This window comes from Ptiloglossa arizonensis, chromosome 12 (assembly GCF_051014685.1).
Source record: "Ptiloglossa arizonensis isolate GNS036 chromosome 12, iyPtiAriz1_principal, whole genome shotgun sequence".
NCBI classification, from domain to species: Eukaryota; Metazoa; Arthropoda; class Insecta; order Hymenoptera; family Colletidae; genus Ptiloglossa; species Ptiloglossa arizonensis.
Window position 1 is genome coordinate 5249840 of NC_135059.1, and position 18372 is coordinate 5268211.

General features: G+C 32.8%; 4 protein-coding genes across 6 annotated transcripts; 1 reads left to right on the plus strand and 3 right to left on the minus strand.

The window, feature by feature from the left end:
• Nucleotides 1-4314: 4314 nt before the first annotated feature.
• Nucleotides 4315-6875, minus strand: Uri (unconventional prefoldin RPB5 interactor). 2 transcript variants are annotated; one of them, XM_076324136.1, is made up of 6 exons: nucleotides 6525-6854; nucleotides 5996-6245; nucleotides 5744-5890; nucleotides 5508-5655; nucleotides 4887-5394; nucleotides 4333-4703 (listed from the first exon to the last, which is right to left on the minus strand). In XM_076324136.1, the coding sequence occupies exons 1-6, from the start codon at nucleotides 6585-6587 to the stop codon at nucleotides 4554-4556; spliced, it is 1266 nt and encodes a 421-aa protein (XP_076180251.1). In that variant the 5' UTR covers nucleotides 6588-6854; the 3' UTR covers nucleotides 4333-4553. The 2 variants fall into 2 exon arrangements, with proteins under 2 accessions (XP_076180252.1, XP_076180251.1); XM_076324137.1 differs by lacking the exon at nucleotides 5744-5890 and having other exon boundaries at nucleotides 4315-4703; nucleotides 6525-6875.
• Nucleotides 6876-7146: 271 nt separating this feature from the next.
• On the plus strand, nucleotides 7147-9051 carry Rpl35 (ribosomal protein L35). Its single transcript, XM_076324128.1, has 3 exons — nucleotides 7147-7261; nucleotides 7703-7839; nucleotides 8770-9051. The coding sequence occupies exons 1-3, from the start codon at nucleotides 7259-7261 to the stop codon at nucleotides 8999-9001; spliced, it is 372 nt and encodes a 123-aa protein (XP_076180243.1). The 5' UTR covers nucleotides 7147-7258; the 3' UTR covers nucleotides 9002-9051.
• A 189-nt stretch (nucleotides 9052-9240) lies between these two features.
• Ctl5 (C-type lectin 5) lies at nucleotides 9241-15954 on the minus strand. 2 transcript variants are annotated; one of them, XM_076324126.1, is made up of 5 exons: nucleotides 15282-15954; nucleotides 10299-10402; nucleotides 10007-10201; nucleotides 9698-9903; nucleotides 9241-9609 (listed from the first exon to the last, which is right to left on the minus strand). In XM_076324126.1, exons 2-5 carry the CDS (start codon nucleotides 10390-10392, stop codon nucleotides 9451-9453), a joined length of 654 nt encoding a protein of 217 aa, XP_076180241.1. In that variant the 5' UTR covers nucleotides 10393-10402; nucleotides 15282-15954; the 3' UTR covers nucleotides 9241-9450. The 2 variants fall into 2 exon arrangements, with proteins under 2 accessions (XP_076180241.1, XP_076180242.1); XM_076324127.1 differs by lacking the exon at nucleotides 15282-15954 and having other exon boundaries at nucleotides 10299-10456.
• Nucleotides 15955-16165: 211 nt separating this feature from the next.
• Galla-1 (cytosolic iron-sulfur assembly component galla-1) lies at nucleotides 16166-17806 on the minus strand. Its single transcript, XM_076324769.1, has 3 exons — nucleotides 17553-17806; nucleotides 16952-17215; nucleotides 16166-16882 (listed from the first exon to the last, which is right to left on the minus strand). Exons 1-3 carry the CDS (start codon nucleotides 17704-17706, stop codon nucleotides 16785-16787), a joined length of 516 nt encoding a protein of 171 aa, XP_076180884.1. The 5' UTR covers nucleotides 17707-17806; the 3' UTR covers nucleotides 16166-16784.
• Nucleotides 17807-18372: the final 566 nt, after the last annotated feature.

Genomic DNA, 18372 nt, shown 5'->3' on the forward strand with positions numbered 1-18372 from the left:
ATTCGCAACAAACGTAGATGTCTTATACAAAACAACGTTAAATGAATTTTTCCTTGCCTGGAACCATTTTTCGAGTAGTGCTGATACAAGTCGGTAAATTTCGTGTGAATCGAATATTTTCACAAAAAGTTATTTCATGACAAGTATCAATTTTGGGTCAAATTGACACGAAGAGTGCTCGAGAGTCGAGACGGTAGATTTTAGACGATCCGTCCGAATTCAGGCTACTAAGAAATTTTCTTAAAAACGAATCACATATTTCATCGTCAGCAGATCGTAAGGCGTCACGAATTCTTCGACTCGTGTCTCCGCGGAGCTTTGTTTCCTCGTACGGTTCAAGCTAGAACGAAACGTGACAAGAAACAGCACGGACCGAGCACAATGTGTAACGCAAATGAGTATTGAATTCGAGTAGATTGGCACGCGGACTGATTTAGAAAGTAACGTGTATTTGAATAGCGTTAAAATTGCGTTTCACGTTGGTCACCGCGTTGTTACAATACATTATTACGAGCGATCGTATTTCGCAACACGTCTCTTCAGTTTCTCTCCAGGAATACCGTTTCATTGGAACGTTATTTCGATACGCTGTCTCTTCGCTTTACCGAATCGGGATTATCAACGATCGTTCAACGACCTGTGAAAGATTGGTTATCCTTCGGATGAAAATTAGACAAAACGAATAAATAAATAATACACATTTGGTAGAGGAAATACTTAAGAAATAAAAGATAAGCTTCGTTCGAAATGGTCTTTCGTATTTCTAAATATTAGCGTTCCCATTGTTTCGTCGATGGAGAAAATTAAAACATTCGTAGAAGCAGAAATTTGCTCACTAAAATTAGAAATCAAGTTGGGAAACTTTCGAGCTTGCTTTATAATAATAATAATATCCGGAATATCCGAACAAAGTCCAAAGATTTAATTTTTTGTTTCCAACGAAGCGAGTAACAATTATCTAGCAACATTCTGCGAAAACTGTTCCAACGAGTAAAGTGAGAATAAATGACAGGTACCGAAGATTTCCTTGCAAGTAACTTACGACCGAATTTAAAAATGAAAACTAATTAGCTCGCTGGATAATCCCGAGAGGTGGCTGAGAACGATTCTTCAGTGTCCTAGGACTTGTCTCTCTGATTACGGGGTGCAACGAGATTAATAATCGTTGATCTCGTTTACGACAATGGGGCTTAATCATGGCATCGATCTAATCTCCTGATCAACGAGTCAAACGGAACCTAATCAAGACAAGTTTATTGTTTATTTACTGTGCGAATTCTCACTTTCGATTCCTTTCGTAACCTTTCCCCGATTGTTGTTCGCCGTTACGTCAACGGAAAGGAAGCACTCGTGTTGCGATAAACATGTGCTCCCCGCAGGACGATTTACTTAATTAACAACGCTGCCGGCTACGCGTGTTTTCGGTACCGGGCTCCAGTTTCAGGGAAATCGTTTCATTGTTTGGGTCAAAAATTCGTTGCTTCGGTTGCATCACCAACTGGTGCAATCGTGCTACGTTAATGTGAAAATTGGGACCGCCGATTAAAAGCTATGCGAAGCACGTGTGAAAAATTTCTTTATCGAAATGCGTCGAACTCGAATGGATCGCATTATTATGGCTCGAAGAGAACAATGAACGAGATACAACGGAACGAAATTCGTCCAGCTGAGTTTTTCATAATTATCGAAGTTCGAGAAACACAAACTGTTGGAACGAATGCAACGATGATGTCAGACGTGTTGGACGTCGTTGACCAATGACTGATGTTAGTTTTAAGGACTGTGATTGCATTGGTGCCAAAGGGTCATCTGTTACGGGGTCAAAGGTTTCGTTATTTTGCATTAGATTTTTCAATTCCGAGTCGAGAGTCGCGAATAATATCGCACACGATATTATAGTCGTTTACATGTTTGTTGTATTACTATACATTTCTTTACATATTTGATTTTATATTCTTCTATATACAATTCGTTATACTATTGGATACTTGAGATCTCTGTGTATTGTAACATCGATTTCCTTAGAATTACTCTTTTTCAATTTTTCACTAAATAATCTTAAAATAGGCTGTAAATCACCATTAATCGATAAGCACAGTACTTCTTTATTAAGATAATTGGCTAGGTGATCTTTCTTTTCCAGAATTTCTACTTTTCTCAGCAAATCGCATTTGTTTAATACTGCAATCTCTTCTTTTTCCACAAGATCACCATTCTAAAGTTTACAATTCATTATGGATACAACTATAAGCCGGAACAACGTCATCATGAGTTACATCGATTAAATGAAGTAAAATTTGACACCTTTCTGTGTGCTTTAAAAATATATGTCCGAGACCAACTCCTTTGTGTTATAATCTGATTGGATACTTGAGATCCCCGTGTATTGTGATAAACTTTGTGTTATAATCTGAATGTACGAGACAAACAATGGTAGATTGTTCAATCTGAGACATTACTGTATTTGTTACGAGGTCTTCGATCGTCCATCGAGTGAAATTAGGAAGAAGGGACAATGAAAAATGTTCGATCGAGTTAAACGATACAAAACCGATATAATTTAAATTCGACGAAAATTGATCACAGCAAGTATTATTGCACAATGCTACTGAATCGCGACTGTACTTTCTTGATGGTGGTTGAACAGATCCTGAAAGCAATCTCTCTCGATAATCTTCCTCGAGCCAGCATGATAGACAAGGTCATTACAGCTTCAAAGGAGGATGCTCTAAATTCATTCCGATATTATGCAATCATCCTTCAGACAATTTCAGTGATCTCTCCTCTGTGCACGCTATTTAATGTACCTAGCTTGTTATGAAACAGCATGATGTGAATAATGAATTAAGAAAGGTATCACCCAGTGGGCGCCTAACAAAATGTTCATTATTTGGTCACTTTTAAGATACGGAGCCTTTTCGATCATTGAAAGCTTGGTGCAGAGTGTTGTGCAACGATAAAGCAAATTTGAATGTATAAATCACATGTACGAATATCCAAGAAAAGATGCTCGAACGAAGGAATACACCGAGTAGGGCGCGTGACTTAAATTTGAAAAGACTTAGTGGCAAACTACGCCACAAATATATATCGTGAACAAATATTTCAATTCAATTGAAAAGTTATGAAATAAAATATCGCGGAATTAATGTGCGCGAATGAACGACATAAAAGACGGAAAAAATTGCGTAAAAATGAGAAGCTTTCATTCCGAAGAAGAAAAAAGCACTCGTTGTACTTCGCCTATTATAAAACAAAACTAAGGGAATAATCGAGAATAGAAATAATTGTTTTACTTTGAAAAGGAACAAAAATAATTGAAAGGGATTAGCAATAACAAACGAAAGCTGATCGTTGATAACAGACCGAGAATTCGCATAAATGGTCAAATATGGACCATAAGTAACGATGATACATCGTCTAAGTGAGGCCCTTTCTTATTGAATCGTTTACCTCGATAATTGCAGGAACTTTCAGCTCAGGAAGAGTTTCCAGCAACTATAGAGATTGTACTGTATAAAGACCTTAATACGACCTTGATCCAAGCTATCATTAAAGGGGAGGAGTAAGAAGATTATCCACAGTAATAACAAGGAGAAAGAGAAAAGAGACGATATTACTGTTACATTTTGGTCATCGATTTTTCTCCACTGTTTCCAGGAACGATTAGGAGTAACAGGACTGCTTTTCCTTATTGGAAAGATAGAACTAATTACGAGAAATTCCACGAGACAGATAATACACGACTGTACCTAGGAGTCCATATTGCCGACTCTCTTCCGCGATGCAAATTTTTCTAAGACGAGCGAGCTTGGCTTCGATGTAATAACGCGTATGAAACGTGTCGTAACATCAAGAAATTGGCGCCGAAGATTGTTTTCTTTGTTTCCTTGACGATACATCAATAATAGCTATTACGAAGACACGAGGCTCGGGTAATGAGGCACGAGTGAGAAAAGAAACAATACTAATGTCAATATCAAGCCGACTGTAACGTGTAATTAATGGTCTAATGTCTGTTGAATCAGTCTACAGTAAATTCCCGATTTACGCGATTAATTCGTTCTCGGGCTTTCCGCGAAAGTTGAATTATATAGATATAATACATATATTACAAGGACGCATACTAAATATTAAATATCGTATATTAAATATGTATATACATATTTAAATATGTATACACACGCATATTAAATATGTATATATAAAGTCATAAGTGTATCTACGAATTCGTCTAACACGAAACTGCGTAACTCAAGGACTCATTGTTGTGTTTCTTCTTTTCCTGAATTATAAAACATTTGCAAGCACGACAATAAAGTTTTGTGGTATAATAAAATACTACATCTCTCATTATATGTATTTATATTATTATAGATATTTATTTAATAATATACCCCTAATGCACGTGTAAACCATTTTTTCAACTATTGTTTATCCAAGACAATTATTTTTTATTTTTAATTCTTTATATGTCACATCAGAAACAAGACGAAACACAATTTTTATTACAAAACATTTTTTATTAGTAAAAAGTGGCATGAAAATAATTTTCATTGCAAGGTTGTTACTTGGCGCACTTTCCGTTTCTTGGTTAATTGGCGCTCTCTTTTAAATCTACTGACTGGCCGAGTTTCTTTGTCTGTACTTGAAGCTGTATTTGTTAACACTGTCAAATCTCTTTCCTTAATGTCTTTCACCACCTATAAATCATAAAAATATTATCATTATTTGACAAAGTTTATATCGACTTTATATTTCTTATCTTTACATTTATATAATACTCTTAAGATTCTTGTACTTTATTTTAATCTCTGATTTAATATGTGTAAAAATTTAATTGTCTAATATAAATTAAGTACCAACTAATGATATCAAGTTCTTACTGTTTCATATGCAGAAGGTTTTATAGACTCTTCTTCCTCCTCCTTTTCTTCTGTACTGTAATTAGGAGAAGTAATCTGCACAGGTGCAACATCATTTGGAGATCTTCTTAAGATAGATTTAGGTTTTGAAAATATCCTATAAATATCTGCTGGTGATTTTATTGAATCATCATTTGACCTTACAATTGGATTATTTTGAGAGTGACTAAATTGTATCCGAAGAATATTTGTCTCTGAACCTTCTGCATCTTCATCCAATTCCCTTCCTTTCATTAAATTTTCAGATCTTTCATTATTTACAAGATCTTTTTGCTCTATGAATGAAACTGATTTTTTTAGCTTACAGTTCCCCACATCCTCTTTAGACTGCTTCTTTTCAGAACTAGAGATAAATTTCTCCTTCTCTGAATATTCCTTTTCACTCTCAGAAGAACTTCTTGATTCATCGTGAGACTCTCTTTCTTCTTCTAATTCATCTTCAAAGAGTTCATACTGTTCATCCTCTAGTCTATAAATCAGAACATTTTGATAAATTTTGAAAATTATCAAAAACTAATTGTAAAATAATCATATAATGATCGTATTACAAATTGTATTAACAATGGTAAGAAAATTACATGCCTATTAAATTCATCGGCTAATTCTTCCTCAATTTCAAGCTGATCGAGTCTATAAAACAGATCTTCCTCTGTCTCTATTTTTTTTCTTTCCTCTTTTTTAAACTTGGCTAATTTCTGGTTATACTCTCTCTCTCTTTCCCTATGTTTCACTGCAAAAAGAAGGAAAATTTACTTAAACGTTTAAATAGATTCATATATGTATATAAAAATAAGAATAAAACAAAAAGAAACAATTACTTCTCCACTCTTCAATTTGACTCTCATCCCAATATTCTACAATTTCTCTATCAGCACAATCATTTAAAAAGTCAGTTTCTAGCAGCATCATTCTAGTCTCGCATATATCTCTTTCAGTGTTTAGATATTCTAACATTTCGTCCGCATCTAATGTAAAATGTTTGTGAACAGTTACAATTGCTATCACTTGAATTGTGGTTGCTTTTGTGCAATTTTTTCACTTATTGAATAAATATAATTTATTGAACATACGTTGTATTCTTCTTTCGCAAAGTGCACGTGCACCCGAAGCACTGTATTTTGCAAAGTATCCATCACCCAAGCAAACTAAGACTTCATTAGTGTGAATTAACTTTCCCTTCATCAATGCTCGTTTTCCAATTGGTACCATACAATTTACATACAGATCCTTTTGGAAAGTATTTAATGCTACTGCAACTTTTTGGTGACCTTTTTTATAGGCTGTCCATATTTTGAATTGTTCTTCATTTTGTTGTATTTCCTTAACAAATTTATTTACACTGGACGTTAAAAATATTCTTAAGGTTAAATATCTAATTATGTTTGGCAGATTTCAAATTTTAAACATAGGACATTAATTTAATGTATGATAAATTATAGACTAAAAGTCTAAATATTTGTAGTTTTTAAAATTAAAAAGATTTATTTATTTTGTCATAATAATTTTTCATTAATAACGTAATAAATAGTATTTTGAAAAATAATTATTTCGTAATTAATTATAGGCTTTATCGTTTCTTGTTTTTATTCGACAGTTTACCTTTACAAAAACTTTTTCCAGGAGTGCACGTCGTAAATTTTGCGTTTCATCCTCGTTGCTCATTTTTAAAATAATACGGTTAACACTTTTCAAAAATATAAGTATGACTCAAGATATTTATTGACGGGTTCATTTAAAGATAACAAAATATTTTCTTATTATACATTAAAATACAATAATGAACATTTTTTACTTATTTATTAGAGAATGTTAATATCCTCGAAACATTTTACACTGACAAATTTTTTCATTGAATAAGATAAATCATTTTATTCATCGTATTGTAGTTCCAATCAATGCTGCAATTGTTCTTCTAAATATTCTCTTAAATATTATCTTCTTGTATTTTAACCTCAAAAATGATATTCCGAATAAATATCATCCAAAGAACAACATGAAACAACAAACATGATATTATAGTCAGACTATAGAACATCTATTACAGGGTATCATATATGAAGTTTGAATATTTTCATTTCGATACATGAAAACGAAATTGTAAATAAAACTTGCTATGAATTTACTATCTTTAGACAAAAAAAAATGAATAAATACTTTGTTTAATAAGTGAACATTTATATGGTTTATCATATACAACAAATTTTCTAACATTGGCCACCAGATAGCGCAAGCATCTAATTTCTATTCTACTATGTAGATGTATATCTATGTGTCTCATTGATTCGTGATTTTCTTCCTTGTTTCTTTCTCTGTTGAAGAAGAATAATCGCAAAATGGTTAGTGAACGAGTGAAAATCCATTTTTATTTAAAACATCTTTATAGATTATCCTTTGAAAGACTAAGTATAATATTTTTGAACATAATACGAATTCAAATATATATACATATTTTTTCATCAAATGGAGTATTTAAAAACGACTTTATACATAACCTTTATTATTGCTTCAATAAAATGTTTAATGTCTAGATTCTAATTAAAAGTTCTTTAATTTATGAATTATCTTTATTGATAGTAATTATATTTCAATGACATTTAAAGACAAATTAAAATTATTTCAACTTATAAATTAACATTATTTACAAATTTCGAAAGTATGTCTTTTCATTGGTAGTAATATTAAAGAAAACATGTGTTATTAAATATTAACATTTTTTAAACAAATCTAAAAGTGTTTGAAAGTGAAATATAGAAAATTGTGACGTGTTATTATTTCAGGGTAAGGTTAAGTGTACAGAATTGCGGACAAAAGACAAAAAGGAGCTGCTAAAGCAGCTGGAGGCACTCAAAACGGAGTTAACAAGTCTCCGTGTTGCAAAGGTCACTGGTGGAGCTGCTTCTAAGCTTTCGAAGATGTATGTATAAATTTTAAAAGTTCTTTTCCATCTCTCATTAAAGAAGAATATTACGACTTAAAATCAGTTTCAGAAGCAAGAATATTCATCTTGAATTTTCGGAAATTTCCTGGTCTAGAAAATTAAAAAATAACTGCATAGATAACAATCTAAATGCTTAGAATACTCGAAGTACTTAAACATCCAATATGAATGTAACTCAGTTTACCTTTTGGTATTCTTTTTTATTTTAAACCCGGTATTCGTTTATTGCATATTCTCATATGACATTAGTATTCCATATTAGTGTGGGAGACATTACACTGCTGTGTATCAAAATTTGGTACAAAGATATCAGTGTATAATAGGCAATGGTGATTTAATACAAGGATGTGCAACAAATTGATACTTACAACCATAACAGCACGATATCTGCAATCATTATTGTTTTATTTGAATAAATATTTTATTTTTATTTTTTTTAAGATTTTGCTACTTTCTTTAAAGTGTCATTATACTTTTATCTTTGTTATTCCAGATTAGAAAATTTGATACAAAAGTATGTGAATTCTTTTATATTAGATCAATATTAATAACATGCTCAGAAATTCAAGAGAACATGTCTTTTTACCACAACAGTATATTGATCAATATATTTTTTCAATACATTAATATTTTGCTATGGAAAAAATATATATTTTCTTAAAATATATGTAGATAAATATGTAAAGGTTGAAAAAGCTAATATCAGTGTTTGAGTATAAAGTTTGCATGGAAATACGTTCTTTCAGAATCCTAAATCAGAAGTTTTCTTTAAATTTATGTTATACAGACTCTTGCATAAACTTATAGTCTTTGATTATCAGAGCATAGTATACTTGTAATAATAATTCTTTATTATTATTATTATTATTATTATTGATACTAACTTAGCATATCTGTATATTTCAGCCGAGTCATGAGAAAGGCAATAGCTAGAGTCTACATTATTATGCACCAAAAGCAAAAGGAAAACTTGCGTCTATTGTACAAAAATAAAAAATATCAGCCTTTGGATTTGAGACCAAAGAAAACGAGGGCGCTTAGAAGAGCATTGACACCTTATCAAGCCAAGAAAAAAACTCCAAAAGAAATCCGCAAGCGATCTGCCTTTCCCCAAAGGAACTATGCTTTAAAAGTGTAAGCTATAAAGTACTAATAAGGAACAAAATAAAGATTTTTTAAAAATTCAAATGCTGTAACTGTGTGGGAAGAAAACAAATTCCAAAAAGTATTGGCAAATGCTTTTTATTTTCTATAGAAAAGAGTATAAAAGTTAATATTAAGCAGACAGCTTCCACTTAATAAAAAGTCTAATATAATTCTTGATTATTCAACTTCTAATGGTGCATTTAATTTTATAACAAACTTCTGAATACTTAAAAAGATCGTTTTATTATTGCTTGCAGATAAATTAAATTGTTAAGAATGAATTTGTAAAAAATGATCATTAATTTAGTATTCAATTAATAATGAAGATGATACAATGATACATAGTATGGTTACAGAAGTTTTTTTTTAAATGTTTTCCATTAGATCAAATGAACTCATATGTTAAACATTCAAGAATTAGTGGAAGCTGTTGCAAGGAATTTAAAGGCGTATGCCGGGGTTTCTAGAGAGCACAAAGTTGAGGAGTTCGTCGCTGTCCTCGCAAACAAATGGTTTTCGATGATGGCAAGCGACATCATGCCATTTGACACCATCATTGTAGAAGTTATTCAGGATTGATAAGCAGGACTCATCGTTACCCTATAATGAAAAATATTCATTTGAATATCAAACCAGCACACTATAAAATTTTATAACATAATATGCTTTCGAAATCAAAAACAAATACCTGAGCAGCTTCACGATTGTCAGGTTGCGCCTGTCCGTATCCACCAGTGTTACTCCAGTCACCGGAATTACGCTGTGTGGTGGGACCTATTTTAGCTCCTGAACCCGACCAGAACCATCCGTTAACGTTCTGTGGTTGAAGATCTGGTCGATCGCAGCCGTTAAAGTTGCACTTACGTCCCGATGTCCAAATAAATCTCACATTTCCTATTCGTGATCAAATTTTAAGATATTCAAGTAAAACGAAGAGACAAGGATTGTATATGTCTCAAGAAATTATACAATAACAAGTTTCTGCTTTATAATTTACCTCGGACGAGTCTCTGTTTAATAAACTCATTTTCTTGCGGCGTTTCGAGGGAAACAGCGTCCATACAATGTCTTCGGCAAATGTTACGAGCATCAAGCCAGTCTACCTCGAGACTCCTAGTTGGTTGGTGCTCCCAGCTGAAGAAATATGAATGTGCAACACCTCTGGCATCCCTATACGTAGCATGTCGTACTCCTGAAAAAAGATTGTGCCAGTTTTTCTTTTTATTATTATTTAGACAAAAAAGGAATGTAACAGTAATTAAAGTGATTCATAGTTAAAAGATACTCACGGTTTGCACAGCTACGGGAATCAGGGAGAGCAAGTCGACGTTGTGCGTTCACCATGACGCCAGCAAAAAGGACCATCAGCCATAACGTCCTCATACTTTTTATTCTTAAAGAAATCAAAGAAGATAATTAGATTTTTACTGCTAAAGTAATGGTCAAAGTTTAAATTTTCTTCTTTGTCTTTACTTTGAATATAGGATTTGTAGAATCTCAAATTGAAACAAAATTTAATTTAGAAAGAAAATAATTAGACAGTGAAAAAAATATTTACTATTCTAGTAAAGATTAAGGTGATCGTTTAATCCGTTGACATCTTAATATTTTTCTTTTTTACTTCTACTCTAAAGTCAAACATTTTTCTACAAAAAATTCACTACATTAATATGTAGATATATTATAAATTTTAATAATTTATTTTTATCAATTTATGCTTTATAAGATGAGGTCGAAACGGTAATTAAATTTACTAAATGAGAAATTAATAATAAAAAATTAAACGCACTACACACCCACGGCTTTACACAACTACCTTTCTCGTTACATCTAAAATAATCCAAATGCGGTTTAGATTTACAGGAGATTTGCTCACACACTTGATCGACTGTCTGTTTATCTCTTAAAAAAAAAGCTAGAAAGAAGGTCGACCAAACCCGCGGGTAAACTTTCAATAATCTGTCTAGATCTATATATCGTTTATGAGACAATTGTTAATAAATGGATTTAATTACTTTCAGACAACTGTTGGAAGGAAACATCGTTAAGAATATCTAGATCACAGTTCAGTTTCAATTTCATTAAAAGGAAGCATCGGTTAGAGATGATTATTTTCCGTTCTGAATCTCCAATCAGTAAAAGTTTCTTGGGAACGAATCTTTATTGAGGGTGAAAGGAGACTTTTCAGGAGTGAATTATGATTCGAGAAGGACAGGAAGCGCTTCTCCGGAGATTGCTCTCTCACGCCAACGACAGTGAAAAATGTGAGGGGGTTTTGCAACAGGTCTTCGTTTTTTATAACGCGCCGCTAACTTTCCTTATAGCTCTATGGACTTGCAACTTTCTAAATCGTCTCCGCGACACCAGCAGACGATTCGCAATTAATAGCTGGAGCGCGTCTCTGAGTGTGAGATACAATTATAGTACAATCGAGATTATTATCTGAACGGTATTCTCTGATACAAGAAAACTAATATCGTTAATACTTTTAAAGGTGAAAACAAAATACAAATTAATAAATAATTATAAAAAAGATATTAGTTCAAGCAAATAGCAATTGGATGTGTTCCAGAAATAAAGTATTAGAATACTTGAAGTGACCAATCTCCAATATCGAAGAAAAAAGTATGCCGTGTATAAATGGGAAAAGGCCTAGGTAAAATTTAATTAAAAGAGGAAGTTGTATTAAAATTAAATCATTCGATAATCTGGCTGCCGTGTTTTCTAACTATTATTTAGATAATCCAGGTTCTATAGCAATACCATTACCGTTTTACTCTTTTCGTTCGTGTTCAATTACCGCATTGAATAACAATGACCCGCATTTGGAATTCCGCTCTGTTATGAACTTAATAATGTCCTGCTCTTAATGGCACAGCTTTCACTAAAAATTAGAGTGTCAGCGGTCGTTCGCCTGGATTGAAGGAATGCCTGCCCTATTATCCCGGAAGAGACAAAATTAAAGTAATTGAAAGTCCTACAGAATTTAAACACAAGGTTCTGAACGAATCATGATTACCGCCAAGGAAAGTTTATGCTCGAACCATATAATTTGCACCATATTTTTATAATTTGCGGAAATTATTCGTTAACTGCATTCTAGTAGCAGAATCGTTTCATTGATCTGTTGACGCAACGTTTGGTCGTTGGAAGTTATACATTTGCTTTTGCAATGGTAACCACAGATTTAATTGAAATAAATCAAATTTATTTCGATAATCTTTTTGTCTTTCAGTAGATATTAGACAGTTCTATGTGAAAGTGAATGGACTTTTCAGTTATGTTGTAGATTGAGCAACAAGTTGTAGAATCCACTTCACCGTTTTATTGGTCATACTTCAAGACTTTTATAAAAGGTCTTCCGTGAATCGAAAGTCGAGTCACAATTGATATTTAGACATAATAGGGATAAGTATGTAGCAATGTGTAATTTGCGCGAAAGGTGTTAGCAAGATTTCCAAAGTGGACGGTCGTTGACCGGATGAGGCTTTCGACAGAATATTCTATTAACGACAATCTCTCACACAACATATATTGCGTAACAATTATTGTCTTGTGTCCGAAGGGTTAAGAAACTCAAACGCACAACAGACAAAATGGGTAAACGAAAATATTTTCTGGTTACTCAACAAAGAGATTTCATTTAAGAGTTATACAGCAAAGGATTAAGGGATTTTTCTAAAATAATATTTGTAAGTTCCCTAAAGATTGAAAGAATTTGAATCTTCAGATTGCAAAAATGATTAAATCGTAACGTACTAGCTGTTCAACAAAAAGATCCAATTTTGAAATGTTCCATATTGGTATGCTATCTCTGTTCTTTCATTTGTACTAAAGAAGCAAGTATATACTATCCATTTATATTTAATATGTATTAATTATTTTTTTAATTTTATCTTCTATTAATATTTGATTCTACTACCGCATAGTGTCATTATCTTTTAAGATACGGATAAAAAACTCAATCATGTTTCGGTAGACTTCTGCCCTACTTAAGAATAATTCTATTCCTGAATACCATGTGGAATTTAGACAAATTTTGCAATATTTTTGATACTGTCCTCCAGCCACAGGGTTAAAAGGGTAATCCCAAAGGAGCGAAAAAGAGGGAGAGATCGTGGCTTTATTTCGTATCCGCATGTGTGCTCGTGGAACCGTTATCTGGCCGGCTTTATATCGTCCGGTTACGCAGTTGGCTGTGTGTACTGCGTCTCTCTTAACGGCTCCTCGTCTGTCAGTAAGCCCGCTGCATATGGGGAGGTCTTGGGTATTCGGGACGAGTACACCGATACAAAAAGCGAGCATGAGCGTGCCGATGCGTTCGATGGAAAAAAAACGAAGAAAATCGGTGCCGGTTCATTTTCGACTTTCGCTCGATTCAGATCGATGCGACGATCGTTACCTCTTTCGTGCTCTATTTCTTTTTACCATCTCGTAAATGTTTTCTGAGCACGTTTCACTCGTTATGAACATCTTGAACATGATATAAAAATTAAAAATGTTGATACGTTGACGATGAATATCGAGATCACATTACCTATCGGTAATTGTCAACAAACAGGAAAAGAAATATTCGTATTTGTATATAAAGTAAATTTTATTCGGTGTCTGCTTAAGCACATGTAGGTCATTGGTGACACCTGTTGTCTCGATCATTAAGTGCTTCCGGAAATATATGGACTTGTGTTTGTTGGTCGGTATCGAAAATGGGTAAACGAAAAGCACTGTCAAGAGTGTTAAACAATTTGACGCGAATTTAATCTACTGTTTATTAAGCTTTGGGAAGTAATTCAACGTGTTTGTATTTATTAATATAGGAGGAGAGAAAAGGACAACTGTAACCACGTAAAAAAAAATAACTATTTCTGGTTTCTAAAGATACCATCAATTAGCATTTTAATTCTCTGAAGAAAAATTCGATGAATCTGTCCCACTTTATTCGAAAAGTATTTTCTTTAAAAGTGTATAGATTTTCAGCTCACGTTTGGCAAAACTTTACTAGAGTATTGTGGCCCATTTGATAAAAAAGGAAATTTCTCTCCAGATGCAATTACCGAGTGATTTTCAGTCAAACAAGCGACAAAAAACCTGGATTGCTTCCTTTTTTTCCTTTTACGGAAGATATCGTAAGATCTAGCTGTAATGAATTCCCACTCGAAGTAATGCTTCACGTGCGTTGCATCGTTGCGTACATAGACTTGTACCGATCTTACGCAAGGAAAGTACCTTTACGAAGATAAATCTCTACGCCGCTCACGAATCGAAGAGAAAGTGAGGAATCTTCAAAACAAGCATGTTTACCTAAAACATGAGATGAAGAAACATGATGGATGCGAACCGCGTAAAATTTTGTACGTAGAAGGAAATAAAGAACACTAAAAAAATGTTTATTCGGAGTGGTTTCCCTTTCCTTCGTGTAATATTATTATTTCGAATTTAATATTTTAAATTCGCTAATATATTCTGTTTAGTAGTAATCTGTGATGAAGGACAACAATTAGAGACTCTTATTAAATTTGTTGAATATAGAAAGCGTGGGAACAACCGATTCTCAAGGTGTGAATTTGGTAAAACAAGGTGATGGTTTTAGAATAATTCGAAGAATATACACGAAAAACAGGCAATCCATGATAAGTCATTAATTAAAGATAATTTAAGGTCGTTATAACTATACGTCGTTAATTAAGGAAATATAAATTACATGCTCTTTTGTTTGCTAAAACAAAGGCTTTACTCGTATCCAAACGAGAGTTGAAGTTAGATATAAATTAGACACTAATTTCATTGAAACACGCGGTGCAAATTCTTAGTAATTAAAAAAATTATATTTTGCATCAATTATTTCAAAATTTTAATAACAACACTTTGACATTGAATTATAATTATTTATATATAGATTTCAGAGGGATAAATGTGTGATAATTATAAAAAAGAAAATATTCCAATCGAAAGAAATTTTCGGGTCTTTCTAAATTATATTTATACGTAATAACTGTCGTGAAAATATTTTTACCAAAAGTTATGAAAATATTTCTATTGGAAGGTTTACAAAAGAAGGACAGAACTTTGTTAAGCTAATGCTGTTGAAGCCGATAGTGCAATCATGAGCGCAATCGGCACGAAAATGGCGCGCAAATGTGAAAGATCGCGCCAAAACGGTTAATAGGAAAAGGATCGCTAAAGAGAAAGCTTCGGAGAGTTCCTCTGCGGGTCATGCTACGCGACCGTTCGATCACGAGGTCGCCGCTTTCGATTTCTCCGAGTGCACTTACCTAGAGAAGCTTTCCTGGATCGTCCTCAACGTTCGCCTAGTCCTCGAAGATCTTCGGATCAAACGGGCGACGAATCCGATGCAAAAGGATACGAAAGAACGTAAAGGACTTGTATCGTCGTTCCTGATATAGATTCCGTTGAGCTCTGTGTTTTCGGCTGGTCCAATGACGCAAGCTCGTCCACGACTTGTCGATCGCGACTAGAAAGAAGAATGAACTGCGGTGTACGAGCAGGCAACCGGTATATAGCCGGCCCACATTCCCTTCTGGCTCGAGTAACCCAGATTCTTCCCACCCGACCGTCTGGGGAACATCTTCGGGGGCCTGAAAGGGGCCCTGGATAATTCCCAGCTTGCCCCGGCACCTCTCACTGATCGTTCCCCTCACCCGTTACCTTCGAGCTTCCTCGAAGTCATCGTCTTTCGGAGCTAGAATTCGTTTTTCTTGCATTGGAATCCGTGGCTGTAATTGATTCTTAAAAAGGAATTGTCCTTCCGCTACACAAAAGATATCCAGAATTGCTGGTTTCCTTACCACGACAATTGTCAGCTTATAGATTCGCAATATCAGAAACATGATGCAGAAATATTAATGCTTTTATGTTGGTTTTATTTAGACAATAGATTTTTATTAAACTATACGCATTCGATAAATAAGTCATTTTTATGCGAATACAGCTTTGAAAAGTCAGATACTTTAAAATAATTATTTTTTTTGTTAACATAAAGAGAAAACAAATACTTTTAATATATTCAACTACATCATTTTCTATAGTTTTGCTGACAATTTTCAAACGTTTGAGAAATAATAGTATAAGTTATGTAGAATATGTTTGACGAAATTAAGAAAAAAAAGTACAATTTTTAAAAACATAGTAAGAGATATAAATATTTATAATTTATTTATAGTTAAATATAATTGTTCTATTTGAATACATTTCAAGTCATGAACTTGTAAGTGGAATTGCTATGTACTATAATATTTTCTGCCTTATTGTTATACCAATATGGAATAATTGTACTAAATTAGCTGACAAACTTTGAGTAAGCCAGAAATACAATATTGCATTCGCAATTCAAGGTCTAAAACGTCATTATAAAAATATGTTGCCCGGCTTATGGAAAGATGTATTTAACTCTCTTGAAACAGACACTAGAAATTATTTTATTGAAAATTATGTTCACCAGGTGTACAAACTGATACTATACATTTATAATAGCATTCACTTTGTCAGACAAAAATGTTTTATTAAAATAAAATGAAACCTAAGAGATTTCAAAATTGTAAGTTGTGTACTCTTGATTATCTATTATAGTACCGCATTAGAGATGAAAATATTTTATTGTTAAAAATTTGTTCTATGTTGCAATAATGCAGATTACAGGTTCTGATTATTTAACTATACCCGATTAGAAGATTATCATATAAAAATAACCCAGACGCTACAATTTAGTAGCGTCAAATCTACCAAAATCTATGCACCATGAATATACACTTATGTTTTCACTCTTCTTCCTGGATACATTTTTCTACTAACTCTTTCAAATTAGGATTCTCCATAGCTGCTGCAATTCGTTCTTTATCATTTATTTGTTTATTTACTAAAATATGAAATATTCAATTAATACTTTGAAGTATTTTATTTATATTAAATAATATATTAAACTTACTTTCTTGTTCCGTAGAGTGCGCACCCTTTTTAATGTATATATCTAATTTAAAAAGAGTTACTAAATGACGCTCTAATTTAATTCTAATGCAAAGACCGATTAATGTTGCTAATGAACAATGAGGAACAGTTGGGTTGAATTCAATACGAATCACTGATATTCCTTTTGGTGTTTGTTTGGAAATTTCAACACAGTCTTCATAGACGACATCCAGTTGTTCCAATGTTTGTGGTTTTTCAGGATCCTTAATAGTTCTAAGTAGATCTATAATAATTTTGATCTTCATAAACCACAACAAAAATAATTTGCAAATGAATCTTATAAAAAAATAGTTTAACTACAATTTTGAAACTAAAAAGTGAGTACTGTAAATCCAAATATAGAACAATCAAGTATTAATAGTACATGAACTTAATAGTGTTGAAAAAATTTTAATCTAACTTGATTAAACGATTGCATTGTAAAAAATTCATATATCTTTATTAACCGTTAGATAATCAAAAAATTTATTTAACCAGTAATAAAGTTTTCGTTAACTCGAGAACGATCTTCACAAGTTCTTGTTCATCGATTAACGATCAATTTTTTAATATGAACTTGCCATAAACAGATTCTTTGAGCTCAGTGTCAGATTGCGAGATCAGTGGTCGATTTCTTCCGTCCAGAAAGCCTTCTGTAACCTCCATTTCGTCCCCTGACGGCAGAGCATCTCTTATCTTTGCTCCGATTGATATTTTTCGTAAAAATGACAACATTTTTACCCCGTTCCCCCCTGACCACTTCAAGCGATCAGCGATACATCATTGGAATTTGTTTATGTTAGGCTAATTTCAATAAACCTAACCTCTACAAATCACTTCAAGCAGACCGCATGACGAATACGTCATTGCGGCGCGGGAGTTTAATGTCGATGAACTTTTCTGCTTTGAATCTTTCATTATTGGAATTATTTTGCGTACTGCAACAATAGTAGAAATTATGAAGACATACACACAACGAAAAGGTATTTTTCGAAATAGAAGTGAATTAAAAATTGTTTTAGCCTTAACGACCGTATCAACAAATTTAATATAGATATTTATCGACACATAATGAATTCTGTTAATTTAAAATTTGACACTGTTTCGTGCGCTATCTGTCGACACTTGATATGACTATATAAATATCCTCAACTTCATTTTTTTCCTGTATTAACTGATTAATTATAATGAAGTAATTATATAATAAAGCGATACTTGTCAAATTGCGAAAGTATATTAATTTCTTATTTTTTTTAGACAACTTATATAACTATTCAAATGTTTTATATACTCGAATTGTTGATATGAAACGATGGATGAATATTCATTGTACTGAACTCAGAAGTGACAATGCTAAATTAAAATGTCGCATATGCTGATCGGACTTTGTTGTATGTTTTA

What these genes read in the sequence shown, in the direction of transcription:
- Galla-1 (XM_076324769.1), bottom strand. Translation starts at nt 17,706, where the DNA reads ATGTTGTCATTTTTACGAAAAATATCAATCGGAGCAAAGATAAGAGAT. An exon ending in GCTCAAAGAATCTGTTTATG is followed by an intron (nt 17,216 to 17,552) that starts GCAAGTTCATAT and finishes AAATTATTATAG; the next exon opens with ATCTACTTAGAACTATTAAG. An exon ending in GCACTCTACGGAACAAGAAA is followed by an intron (nt 16,883 to 16,951) that starts GTAAGTTTAATA and finishes TTCATATTTTAG; the next exon opens with TAAATAAACAAATAAATGAT.
- Ctl5 (XM_076324126.1), bottom strand. Translation starts at nt 10,392, where the DNA reads ATGAGGACGTTATGGCTGATGGTCCTTTTTGCTGGCGTCATGGTGAAC. An exon ending in TAAACAGAGACTCGTCCGAG is followed by an intron (nt 9,904 to 10,006) that starts GTAAATTATAAA and finishes GATCACGAATAG; the next exon opens with GAAATGTGAGATTTATTTGG. An exon ending in ACAATCGTGAAGCTGCTCAG is followed by an intron (nt 9,610 to 9,697) that starts GTATTTGTTTTT and finishes TTTTCATTATAG; the next exon opens with GGTAACGATGAGTCCTGCTT.
- Rpl35 (XM_076324128.1), top strand. An exon ending in GCTTCTAAGCTTTCGAAGAT is followed by an intron (nt 7,840 to 8,769) that starts GTATGTATAAAT and finishes TGTATATTTCAG; the next exon opens with CCGAGTCATGAGAAAGGCAA.
- Uri (XM_076324136.1), bottom strand. Translation starts at nt 6,587, where the DNA reads ATGAGCAACGAGGATGAAACGCAAAATTTACGACGTGCACTCCTGGAA. An exon ending in TTGCGAAAGAAGAATACAAC is followed by an intron (nt 5,891 to 5,995) that starts GTATGTTCAATA and finishes ATTTTACATTAG; the next exon opens with ATGCGGACGAAATGTTAGAA. An exon ending in TTAGCCGATGAATTTAATAG is followed by an intron (nt 5,395 to 5,507) that starts GCATGTAATTTT and finishes TCTGATTTATAG; the next exon opens with ACTAGAGGATGAACAGTATG.